A 13,460-nucleotide genomic window follows, 5' to 3' on the forward strand; every position below is an offset into this window, starting at 1 on the left:
GTGTTCAGAATGGTTTGATCCCCATCCAGCTGAATTCCTGGGACCAGATGAAATCCAGGTCTCCTACTCCTCTGCCATCTTGCCAAGCTTCTCATAAAATGAAATAATAAAAAAAAAATACTTGTTCGGCTCCTGCTTCTCTTCTGTGGAGCCCCGCTGGGAGCCGGCCACCTTGAGTCCTATCAGGATGTATCACAGGTGCTTTGCTGGTGGTGGCTGGTGACGCAGAGGACAGGACCAGGGGAAGGAGGGCTCCCCTTTGCTTTGCTGCAGCATCCGACGATTTGGGGAAGTCATTTTTGTTAAAGCCTTTCCCTCCCTTGGTGCTCCCCATGCACAGCGAGTCCGGCTTCTCCTCTTTGTGCTCTGATTGTCTCTCAGCCTCCTGGGAACCCTCTGCCAGTTTCCAGGTGACATCTTGACCGCCTTCCTGTGCTTCTCTCCTGCTCCCCGCCCCCGTTGGGCCTTCCCATCCCAGATGACAGTGTTGTCTGGCTGTGCGCCAGGCCCTGGTCTGGACGCAGGGCTCTCACAGCGTTCCTGCCTGGTTGGCATGGCCAACAGTGTGCTGATGTGACCTGACCATGGCCAGGATGGGCTGAAGACCAGAGTCTATTGAACCTATAGTCCCTGAGATGCTCTATCAACATAATAGAGATTTTAATCAGTGTGTGTAAAATTTCCTTCTTGGCAAAGCCTGTCCAACATGGCTGAGGCTGCTCGGCACACATCCCACCTTCCCTCCAGGAAGTGGCGAGGTGCGCTGGGGCCCAGGTTCCAGCTACGGCCCTCCCGAGCATGTTCCCGAGCATGGCCCCGAGCGTGGTCCCAACCGTGGGGCCCTCGGCACACTCCTTATCCACAAACAAATGGGCATGGAAGGATTGACAGAGGTTTGCGTGAGTGTTAAGTGTCAAGCAAACAGAGGAGGGCCTGGCACCCTGTGGGTTCCCGGTGGATGCTGCCCTCTGCCTTCTTCTTACCTTCATCCCTTCTGCCAAGGGCTGTGCAATGGTCCTTCTGGGGTTGAGGGCCAGGAAGGATGGGGAAGGACAAGAAGAAGTGGAAGGAGCTGGGGTCCCATCACCACCATGATGACATCCTCTGGGGGTTGAGGGAAGTGGCCGGCTCCTTCTGTTTCTTTTACTGTCACCTAGTCTTGTCAGCGTGAGGATAAGGTTTTTAAGAACCTCAGGATTTTATAAGCATGTAATACATCCAATTGTAATGCTGATTAGATGATTTTTATCTGTCGGCTTAGTAGACTACAGTGTGCAATTTTAACACCTCATTTGTTAAAGCTCATTTTGTTCATTCCTTCAAAATAAGTAATTTTGAAGTAATTTGAAGTAATTTTGAAGTAATCAAGGTACATGTCCTCAGAATACAATTTTGGTGTCTGGCGGGTTGCTTTGTGGTTATTTCTGAGTTGACTGGACACACGTTTGCCAGGCGATCAGTGTGTTTCATCTCTGGGACTGAGTCCTGTGGTGGGTAGGACACAGAGATGACCATCAGTGCAGACACGGAGGCAGAAGCAAGGGCCGCGGGGACCCCATGGTGAGCTCTGGGGCCCCGGGGCAGGCTGCCTGCACACAACACCGGCAGCCCCCAGAATGCCGAGGCTCGACTTTGGTTTGGGCCAGAAAATGTGCAGTGGACGTTGGCTTGAAAATCTGTTTGTGCTGTTTTCCTCCAGAAGGTGACGTGTATAAAGCCCAGACTGCTCCCACGGAAACCCAAGGAGCCTCGGAAGTCAAAGAGGACAAGGACGTGCAGGTGGACATGCCCGTGGACCAGGTGGGTAGCAGGTGTTGCATGACCAGGCCTACCACCTTCTGAATCAGCTGCATCAGCCCCGCCTGCCTGCAGCCTCCTCCTCCCCCCCTCCCCCACGCTCGCCCAGCCTCTAGCATGTTCTATGCCCCTCTGGTCAGTTACTGCTCATCCTTCAGGTCTATGCAGGATGACCCCAGAGGATGTCACCATGGTCATGATGGGCTCAGGGACCTCAGCTCCTTCCACTTCTTCTTATCCTTCCCCATCCTTCCTGCCTGCCCTTCTCCCTGGTGGGTTCTTCTGCTGTGGGGACTGTTCTGAGCACTGGTCACGGTCTGTGACAGCGTAGTTAGCTTTGTTGTGACGTGACTGCTGTCCCTTTCCCCCATACAAGGAAGGGGTCGAACTGCTGTGCTCACTGTAGTCACCCTTGTCCTGGCACAGTTCCTGGTAGGGAGGAGGCCCTTAGTGATCATCAGTGGAATGACGGGTGATGGAATGAGTCGTGCATTGGGTGATATGGTGGGGAATCATGGGTCTTCCACTGCCTGGCTTTCTGACCCCCATCTCCTTATCCGTGTGATGGGCATGTGCCGCTGGGCAGGTTCCTGTGGGGCTAAGTGAAATAATGCATGTGTGAGTCCCTGGTCCAAGGCCTGAGCATGGTGGACCACCTCTCTGCTTCCTTCCTTCGGGCTCACAGAGGCGTGGAGTCTGAGGAAGGTCCAGGGGAAGTGGATGAGGTGTGCGGGGCCAGCCTCAGCCTGGATAGGAGCAGAAGTACGAGGGCCTCATGCCCCTCGCCCACCCAGAGAGAAGGTCACGCCTCCAGGGGTCTCTGGCCTCAACTCCTGCTCCCACAAAGGGCAGGTGGGTAGGTGAGCTCTGAACTGCATGGCTTTGTCCCCAGAATCTACCTGAAAGCACTAGAAACACATTTCTTTCTTTCTTTTTTTTTTTTTTAAGGATGATTTCAAATTTTTTTTTTTTTTTTTTTAAGATTTTATTTATTTATCAGAGAGAGAGAGACAGAGGCAGGCAGAGGGAGAACCAGGCTCCTTGCTCAGCAAGGAGCCCGATGTGGGACTCGATCCCAGGACCTGAGGATCATGACCCGAGCTGAAGGCAGACGCTTAACTGACTGAGCCACCCAGGCGTCCCTCTTTCTTTTTTTTAAAGATTTTATTTATTTATTAGAGAGAGAGACAGGGAGCAGGAACAGGGTGAGGGGCAGAGGGAGAAGCAGACTCCCCACTGAGCAGGGAGCCTGATGCAGGGCTCGATCCCAGGACCCTGAGATCATGACTTAAGCTGAAGGCAGATGCTTCACCGAATGAGCCACCCAGGTGTCCCTAGAAGCACATTTCTAATTGTTAGTTCTTGAGAAAAGAATGTATGTTCTGTAAAAGGTCAATGTCTTCATTTGAGTACCATTTTTATCCCTCTGACATAGACTTGGCCCCCGTCCTGAGTTTGTGGTTCCAGAGCGCCAAACCCAGATGACAGCAAGCTTTTGGCTCCTCTTTTGAAAATCAGTCACTGTTAATTTTCTCACTTTATTATTAACTTCTGCTACTTTCCTTTCCCTCGATAATATGACCAGGTGTGACAGACCATGTCAAGGCACTAGCCACTTCCTTGGGCATTTTGAGCACTTTCACATTGTGTCCCATTGTATTTTCCAAATTGCTAGTGATATTATTTATTCTTTTCCTCGACATGATGAGAAATGATCAAAAGATTTAATTTTCTCTTAAAACCCAAACTAACACTATATTTTTATTGTACATTTAAGAATTTTTTGTAATAAATAAGATATTTTAGGCAGTTACTTTTATACCAAAAATTAGCATTCCCCCCACCCCACCGCTCCCCCTCCAATGTTGATTATTGTCCTTGATATGTTATTGTTCTGGGTTGTGGACCATGAGTGTCTGATGCAAGTTTTTAACACAAGTAAAACCCTAGTGTCACAAATACTATTTTCATAATTGTGATCAATAAACATACTCATGAGTTTCTATTGCTAGTGTTAATTTCCATTGTATTCGAGGTTGTGTGGTGAGAGGGGTTCCCTAGAAGGGTGTGTAGTGGGAGGAAGGAGAGGCTCAGGGGAGGGGAGTCAGGAAGGGTGGGAGAGGTGGTCAGAGAGAGGAGGAGAGCCAGGCTACCCAGCGGGGGAGGCCGGGGGGGGGAGGTGTTCAGAAAGAACCAGAAAGAACCGCTGCTGTGCTGCTTTCTGTCTGACCATTCTACTGCACACCAGGGAGAGCTGACGTCTCAGTGCATTGGGTTGCATCCTAGTTGCATCCTCAGTGCATCCTAATTGCCAGGGGATGGTATTAAAGCAAGTTCTGTGGCTTTGAAGGACAAGGAGACAATGGGACTTCCAGCTATGGCTGCATAAATGGACATTAAGACTAGAGGAGTAGGGGCTAGGCCAGCACCCTTCCTGTGACGTTTTGTGTGTGTGTGTGTGTGTGTATGTGTGTGAGCAGAGACAAAGACCTGCTGCACCTGCGGGGGCCAGAGATGAAGGGCTGGAGGAGCTGAGTGAGGGGTGGGGGCACCGCACACCTGGGGCGGTATTCTCCCACTGTGCCATTTCCTGACACCCAGCAGGGGCTCAGCACATGCTTATTAAGTCCCATTGAATAGATGCAAGAAAATCCCAGGTGATTGGATAAATGGATGCAAGGCACAGCAGGTTGAAGTGAAGTTCTTGTAGATAGACCAAGTCTACAGACTGAGTTCTGCATCTTTTTTTTTTTTTTTAAGATTATTTATTTATTTATTTATTCATGAGAGACAGAGAGAGAGAGAGAGAGAGAGGCAGAGGGAGAAGCAGGCTCCCAAGGAGCAGAGAGCCCGATGTGGGACTCGATCCCAGGACCCTGGGATCATGACCTGAGCCGAAGGCAGACGCTTAACCATCTGAGCCACCCAGGCGCCCTGAGTTCTGCATCTTTTAAAACAAGGTCCCTGTGGTCATTTAGGTTTGGGAAGCACTATCTTTCCCATCTGTCCCTCGGGGAACCACAGTTCAATGTTTCAAAGAAGTCCCAAAATTACAATAATGTTTAAGCTTTTAGGTTAACTCCAATTTCCTTCCCCAGGAATGATTTTCCTTTTAGGATCCCCATGAAACACAGTGTAGGCCCTGCCAGCATGCAGAATCCAAGGATTTTTTTTCTGCCCTGGGGAGGGAAGAAGGTGGTCTTGTGGAGCAGGGAGAGCGGGATGTGGTTCGGCGGGTTCCCTGGGCGGGGTCCTCAGCGCAGGGGATGGGCGCTCTATGACTGGCAGCCCTGGCCTGGGTGGGGGTCCGCTTCAAAGTGGCCTACATGCCCGGAGAACCGTGTGTTTGTCTTACTTCTGTGTTTGTGTGCTGGGTGAGCTCTGGTGCGTGTTGGGGTTACTGGTTTCCTTGTGGGAGGAGGGGAAGATGCCCTTAGGACTTCCCAGTCCATTAATGAAGGAGGGTCTGGCCTTAGTGTTAAACTATTTGATTATGGTGTTGGCTTTTATAATAACCTGGAGTACTTTGCTCATGTTTTCGAGTAACTGGTTTTAACCTGTGGGTGAGCCTTGCGATGTCACAATGTTATTTCTTATGCTTGTGCATCACCTTGTCTTTATTTCAGTGTTGCTGTAAAGATACAGTGTTACAAAATATAACATCCCAAGTAATCAATTTATGAATTTGGAGTCAAGCCTAGACCGGTGAGGGGAACCTCAAGAATCGAGCATCCTGCAAACCGAGGGGATAGTTGCAGGGGCGAGTGCTCATTTGCTGTTGATGGCACCTATTGTCAGCAGAAGGCAGAACAGCAGTGAGGAGCAAACACAGGCTGGAGGCCGCTCTGTTTACCATGGCAACATCGCTGCCTGTCGCTGAGCTCCCATCGCTAAGGGAAGACTCCAGGTTAAAGTTTTGATGACTAGAGCAGGTGGGCTGTCCTTTGCTTCTGGTAGGTGACGTCATGGAATGTCCACTTCTTATGGTGATGAGCAAGACTCACACTGTGTGGCCTTTAATCTCTCCTGTATTCCAAGGGCTAGAAACTTCCCTGTGCTTTTAAGTCAGTTTGAGAATCTCTCATTGCTGTGCAGAGAGGGGAGGATGGGGAGTTGGAATGTGGGGCAGGGAGTTTCAGAACCTTAGCAGTGAGGAGAGGCCATGGCGGCTTTGAGCATTGCTCTCCCTGACAGGCCAAGACGACTGTTAACTGTGCATTTTGACCCGTGTTCTGATTCCTAAAATGCTCCTATTTCTGTGGTCCTGTCTTCCAGTTGTTTTCTTTGTGATTTACTCACAAAAATCGATTTGTACTTCCAGTGATCACTGTTTCTGTCCTCCACCTTCTGTCTCTTGGTTTTCTCCCACTGGAGACATTTGTCATTGGCTTCTGTACAGCCACTTCTTCCTGCCCATGTTGAAGGCACCTTCTTACATCCAGGGTTCCTGGTGGTGAAAGCTCATCCTTGAGCTTTTCTCCACTTGGCATCGAGATGCTCGAATTCCACTGATGTCTGTCTTTGGCTCATGAGAGAAATGAAATTGTGGTGCCAGGTCAGAGATGCTCTTCTCAGTTAACTGTGTGATCTCGCTTACATGTGTCATCACTGGTAAAGTTTCAACGTCACTGAACCCTATTTGTCCTGAACCAAGTGTTTCCTGACCAAGACGGAAGGCATAGTATGTGGGAAATACAACAGAAAGAAGGGACAGGGAGAGACTCTGGATGTTACGAAGTGTTATGCTGGTGGTCGTCTATCTGGACATGGATTATAGTTGATCTTTACTCACCTTTTCTTTTTTCCTTTTTCCTATGCTACATTGTCTCCCTTTGAGTTTTTGTTTTTAAGAAATTATAATCTATTTTCAATGTTTTTTGTTTCTCTTTGGTTTTAGTAGCACATAATGTGTCCCCTTGCCAACATTTCTATCAACACATCTTGAGTGGAGGTTTAAAAGAGAGATGCTCTATCAGCTTTAATTCTCCGGGAGAGGCGAATTTTTACACCAGCTTTCATTTCAAAGTCCTGAGTTATTATGCCCCAGTGTTAAGGAAACATTTCTTAACTCTTACAATCTATACAAAACTGGCACCCAGATATTAAAACATTGATGTTAAAATTCTACCTGATTTAGAGTACACATTTTTCACAAAAGCAATGTCTTATGCCAGATTTAAGGTTATGTTTATTTTCATAAACTCTATAAAAAGACAGAAAAGTACCTAGAATGGTGGGCTGTTTAGTTCTGGACTCTGATCTTTGATTTTTTTCTGGGGTGGGGCTACAGTTTAGCATTTCTCACCAATTCTATTCTACTAGAGTACCGTTGGGTTGTCATTCCCCAACAGGTGCTGGGCATGTCTCGTCCGTGAATGGGAGGGGCAGACTGACTGAAATCACAGACGACTGGGTCTAGTTCTGACATCTACTGAATTGCAGTGATTTTCAGAGTCCCCAGGAGACAGTACAGAAGAGAGTGCCTTTACTTAGATTCCCTGTAGCAACCGGAGCAATGCACCTGAACTGTAATTCATTTCACTCTAGAGAAAGAGCTAAAAATAAGACACAAACTAAAGTAAAACCAAAATAATTTGGACTAATTAGGAGAAGGTCAGTCTAAATTTGTGTAATCTCTGAATTGTTTAATTAGAAAAAACATAATGGAGCTTTAAAGCTTTGGCACTTTTAGGAGCATGGAGTAACTCGGGCTAAGCTAACAAAGGTTCTTGGGTGCTCACTTTAATGAATAAATTAAAAAGTGTAATTAGTACTGTATCTGTTAGGGTGCTTCTAGCTGGAAAGAACAGAAACCTACAGAAACGTGGCTTACACATAAGGAACGCATATCAGGCCATGTAACACAAGTCTGGAGGCCTCCTGTGTAACGGGAGCTTGCAGGGTCGGTCGGCTCAGTGGCTCAGCCATGTCACCGAGGACCCAGTTGGTGGCGTTGCCCTGCCCACCTCCCTCTGCACAACAGCTTCTGGCCTCAGCCTTCTTTCCTCACGGTCTTCAAGATGTTTGCCTCCACTCTGGGTGGCACGTTGAGACACATGAATGCTGACGAGAAGAATAGAGAGACCATTTCCTTCCCTGTGCCTTTTTCAAGTAGTGAGAAAAGTCTTTCCCAGGGACCCTCCCCAAAATCTACCCCATGTGTCTGCCTCGTCTTTGTCAGTAGCTGGGGAGAGGCAATGGGCCTTTGGTGATGTAGACCAACCAGTGTCAGCATCTGGTGTCTGGAAAGGGGCCCAGGCTCTTCTGAATTGTGTGGCTAGCATCTGAGAGGATTTTTCTTTTAGTGAGGAATGAGGTGAGGACTGGCTAGGAGATAGGCAGCTCTAGGGTCTGCACACAAATCTCCTGTCTTCGTGGTGGATGTGCCCGTCCTCCTACCTTCTCCTGGCTTTGGATGCTGTCCCTTCCGAGCCCCTCAAGAGTCTTGTGCTATCAGTTATTTGTTCACCCTTTTCTGGGTAGATTGAACCTGTCCCCTTCACTCGAATCCTCCTGGCTGGATGGTACACATGCTGGAAGCAAGCCGGTTATAACCAGAATGATCCCTCCCTTAGCCTCCTTCCTTTGTGCAACTCCGTCTCTCCCAGTCCTTGGAGGGAGGATCCCTCCTCCCCACACTGTCTCCATCCCCTCCCCTCTCCTTGGCCTCTCTTGGCTTCTGCACACAATGACGTGAAACAACTCTTGACCTCATCCCCCAAATCCAATGCATTCTCAGTTCTCATCACACTTGACCTTTCATCTTCAGCTGACACTTTTGGCCCCTCCCCTTTCCTCCAATACTCTCCTCCTTTGGCAAGACCCACCCGCCTCCTGATTTTTCTTCCTTCCATCTGTCTGGCCACTCAATTCTCATTCTTTTTTTTTTTTTAAAGAGTTTATTTTATTTTATTTTTAAATTTTTTTTAAAGATTTTATTTATTTGAGAGAGAGAGAATGAGAGACAGAGAGCATGAGAGGGAGGAGGGTCAGAGGGAGAAGCAGACTCCCTGCCGAGCAGGGAGCCCGGTGCGGGACTTGATCCCGGGACTCAGGATCATGACCTGAGCCGAAGGCAGTCGCTTAACCAACTGAGCCACCCAGGCGCCCTATTTTATTTTATTTTTTAAAAAGATTTTTATTTATTTATTTGAGAGAGAGAGCTAGAGAGAGAGAGAGAGAGAGTACGCACACACAGAAGGAGAGGGAGAGAGAGAGAAACAGACTCCCCACTGAGAAGGGAGCCCCATGTGGGGCTTGATCCCAGGACCCTGGGATTATGATCTGAGCTGAAGGCAGATGCTTAACTGACTGAGCCACTCAGGCTCCCCTAAAGAGTTTATTTTTTAAGTCATCTCTACACCCAACGTGGGGCTGAAACTCACAGCCTCGAGATCAAGAGTCACATGCTCTTCTGGCTGAGCCAGCCAGGGGCCCCATTCTCATTCTTCTCCGTAGACTTCTGATCCTCCACTTGGCATGGAATGTTGGAGGTCTACATGGGTCAGGTCAGGGCAACATTTCTTGTAGCTCTAGACCTTCTCCACAGACAGAATTCTCCGTCACTGTGGTGTCAGTCTCTCTGCAGGTCTCTTTTCTGGGCTCCAGGTGCACATGCACACACACATCTACCCACACACACATCCAGAGACACGCATATACATCTAGACACGGACACATCCAGAGACACACACTCACACATCTACACACACACACACACATCCAGAGACATGCACACACATCTAGACACACACACATACATCCAGATAGACACACACTATGAGCTGACATCACCCGTTAGATGTTCTGAGACATTAAAGTTCAGCACAGTGTGAACACACAAGTGTCCTTCCACACCATCCCCACACCTTGCTCTCTCCCTGTCTCAGTAGGTGTATGACATCGTCCATCCAGTAAGACCAGAGCAAACTTAGAGATATTCCTGAGACTGACTGTTTCAACTCTTCCATACCCAGACCATCTCAACATCATCAAGTTTTACCTCCTAGACCATCTCAACATCTGCAGGTTTTACCTCCTAAATATGTCTGGAAGTGACCCACCCTCTCTGTCTACACCACCGTCCCACCAGTCCTGACTGCCGCCGTTCCCTGGCTAGATTACTGTGATCGCTTTTTCTCCGTAGGCTGACCATCCCCGTCCCCCTCAAACTCAGTGCATTCTCCTGCAGCAAGACTGCCACACGCCCTCCCCTTTGCCTGCAATATTCTCTCTTTGCCTTTTTGTATACTAACGTTTCTCATCCCTCATATTTCAAGTTGTAGTCACACCAGAGGAAGCGTTCCATGGTCTCCTGTGTATGTTAAACCCCGTGATAGCCTATTTCTCTCCACATGTCTCTCTCACAAAGCATATCACAGTTGTGGTTTTATATTTAATTGTGTGACTTAATTAATGTTCATCTCCCCGTCTGACTGTCTTGGGGGCCACGTTGGTTTGCATGCACAGTCACTGTCATCTGTCAGGATTGCAGGACTCAGGCATTCTGTGTATATTGCTGAATAAATGAACGAAGCAATGGTTGGACAAATCCCATCACTTACTCTTTGAAAGAATGTGCTTTTTGTGTTTATTTTTTCATGTAGTTGGAGCAGTCCCCAGAATCTTATTCATCACGATTACTTTCCATGTAGGCTACAGGACGAGAATGCTCATATAGTCTGAGTTTTCGGAGCATTTGGACAGCCGAGGTCTGGGCTAGTGGGACTGGCTGTTGAGTAGTCACCCACACATCTACATAGCCACAGACTAGGTCTTGCACCTTCAAGGGTCAGCTGGCAGGAGCTGTGGGGTCCTTAGGGCTCTTCATGGACACCAGTTGTGGTCGTTTGGTGAGAGAATACTTCTTCACCCACTTTACCTCCAGTGTGGCTTTGCAGCCTGCCTTCGCGGACAACAGGCGGCTGGACGTAATGAGCCACACGTCCTGGCAGAGGCGTTAAGAGCCACGCCGCCCCTCTGCCCCTGAAGCCACGGAAACGCGAGGAGTTGGCATCTCCATCGGTCTGGCATCCTGGGTGACTGTGAGCAGGAGACCCCCTCGCCAGCCCGCGATGGACACGTGGCACTGCGCTGAGCGTGCCTACTTGGACAGGGACAGAAATACTGTAGCCCCTAGGGGGGCCTTTTCTTCCTTAGCCACAGAACCACACGGCTTTCCCCTCGTGGAGAGGCTCCAGGGCACCAGTTAAACACAGCTCACTGCTCTTTGCCAACAAGTCACAAAAACTGGGAAATAATGCACAAAGACGTGAGCAGGCACTGCGGAGTGAGGAGCGGGACCGCCCAGGTGGTGGCGGACGTTGAACACAGGGAAAGAGGGCTCTGGTTTGGGTCCCCACTGGGGTCCCCAGGGCCAAACAGAGGATCCGAGGCCTTTATTACCTGCTGACAAGAGGCATCTGGAGGGATAGTCCACTCCTGTTTACATGAAAGGGCTTTCTAGTGTTTCTCCTTAAGGGTTTCCCCAACAGTTTCGTTAAATAGGCTAGCATTTCGTAAGTGGAGCAAAAGGTAAAAACACAGGGCAGGCACTGTGGAAAAACCAGCCCCATTTTCAGCTCTGTCCACAGAAGTGGTTCACAGAGTTCCACTACCCACCCCCTCTGCTCCTTTCATGGGGTTTGACATAGCTTGACTGCCACTAAACCTAAAACGTCGTATGTTTTCTCTCTAGACACCAGCGGAGATAGTTAAGGAAGATGAAGAGATACATGATAGCCCCCCTGATTTTGAAAGCAACAAGGTGAGCTGATTCGACTTTTATTTTGTATTTAATGCTGTGGTGGAAGGCACCTCCTTATCCTTTTAACACATTGGGTGGAGCTCACATTTGATGAAGAAAGAATCAGAAAGCCCAGTGCATTCTGAATATAGATCAGCAGGGAATTAGAAACATAGTGTGTTTCCCAGGCAGGCCGTACCTTAGATCTAGTCTCTTGGGTGCCAGAAATTACGTGAGCAATTTTAATGGCTTCTAAACTTGTCCTAATTACCGTTCACTGTGCTTCCAGTCACAGACTGAAAACTGTTTTCCCAACGAATTTCAAGATATATTTTCAGAGGGGAGAGTCGGGAGGTGAAGAGCCGCTGGCATGTAGGTATGCAGACGTCTGTGGACACCATGGACATTCTGCTTTGTGGGGCGTCGGTGTTGTGTAAATAGCTCGTCCTGTTGGGGAAAGCAGGGGCGCGTAGGGCGCACGCTCCATAGATGGCAGCACGGGCTAGCCCGGGAGAGCCCTTCTGGTACCCTCTCTCCCTCCAGACGCTGAAGATGTGCCATCAAAGCAGGAAGCACATTCCTGTGGTACTCCACGACATTATGTGGCTAGTCTATATAAAGTATGTGTATCGGGAAAACAAAATTTACTTTCCTTTTATCTTATTTTTTTAATTGAGGAACATTTGGCAATTAAAGCTAATTAACATATCCACCACAGATGGTTACCATTTCCCTTTTTTTTTTTTTTTTTGGGTGAGAACATTTGAGAGAGAAGAGCATGAGCAGGGGGACGGGCAGAGGGAGAGGGAGAAACAGGCTCCCCGCCGAGCAGGGAGCCTGATGCGGGGCTCGATCCCAGGACCCTGGGACCATGACCTGAGCCAAAGTCAGATGCTTAGCCACTGAGTCACCCAGGTGTCCCTGTGGTGAGAATATTTAAGACAAAATTCACTCTAAATATACAATTCATGTAGGTAAGAAATAGATTTTTGGGGATTTGTTTTCAAAATTCTATCTCTAGATTTTTTTTCCAAGGTGGTTTCTTGTTTAAAATTTTTTTTTTTGGGAGAGATAGAGCATAAGCTGGGGGAGGAGGGGCAGAGGGAGAGTGAGTCCTAAGCAGACTCCACGCACAGAGCCCAACATGGGATTTGATCCCACGACCCTGAGACCATGACCTGAGCCAAAATCAAGAGTCAGATGTTCAGCTGACTGAGCTCCCCCAGGAACCCCTCTTGTTTTAAGGCTTTTGGCCCCAGGCAGGAGGCTGTGTAATAAGTCTGGGGTATCAAGTCTGGGTCTATTCTAATGCTGAAACTTCCAGAACTATAAGTAAACTTGGGGATGCAACAGCCTGGTGAGTCATCCTTTTCCACTCTTAAACTTGCTCCCCATTTAAGAACAGAGGGAAGTGAGCCCAGAGGGCTGGTGGGAAGGGCTGGGGCTACTCAGAGTTGTCTCCTACTTCTTGCCCACCTTGGAAAGGGCGTTTGTGGGAGATGAAGTTTGTTTGGGTTTTTCAACATCAGTGGAGTTCATGATCTAAAACAGACAAGGGAATACCCTTTCAAACAATTCTCTTTTCCTTCCTTCTATTCTTCAGTAGTTTGGATTTGGAGGTGGTTTTCAGTGAAAGTATACAGTGTGTATCTAGATGATTGGGAAGACTTTCAACTGAGGAGGAAAGAGAAGATTTAGGTGCTTTGGTGCCAGAGTGTAAGAGCGTGTTCTGAGTGTTGGAGCAGGGTCTGTCCTGGAGCGTTAGGTGAGGCGACACAGAGAGCCCCTGTCTGCACTGGGGGGAGAAGCGTAGAGGGGCACTCATGGGGTTCAGTTGTGTAATAGCCGAATGCCGTATTTTAATAGAAAGAGGGCACAAGCATTGTGATGACATTGAGCTTCTGCAATAGCCTGAGTG

The 13,460-nt window shown here is 48.5% G+C and overlaps 1 protein-coding gene across 1 annotated transcript in view; it reads left to right on the top strand.

Annotated features, from left to right (window-relative positions):
- Positions 1–11,572, top strand: part of LOC118007324 (doublecortin domain-containing protein 2C-like) — a 64,927-nt gene extending 53,355 nt beyond the window's left edge. The window contains exons 8-9 of the mRNA XM_035000344.1: positions 1,700–1,800; positions 11,495–11,572. Of these exons, the coding sequence (XP_034856235.1) occupies positions 1,700–1,800; positions 11,495–11,572 (179 nt within the window). The remainder of the gene's footprint in view (positions 1–1,699; positions 1,801–11,494) is intronic.
- The last annotated feature ends 1,888 nt before the right edge of the window (positions 11,573–13,460 follow it).

Source organism: Mirounga leonina, unplaced genomic scaffold (assembly GCF_011800145.1).
Source record: "Mirounga leonina isolate KUSES-001 unplaced genomic scaffold, KU_Mleo_1.0 Mir_118, whole genome shotgun sequence".
In the NCBI taxonomy this organism is placed as follows: domain Eukaryota; kingdom Metazoa; phylum Chordata; class Mammalia; order Carnivora; family Phocidae; genus Mirounga; species Mirounga leonina.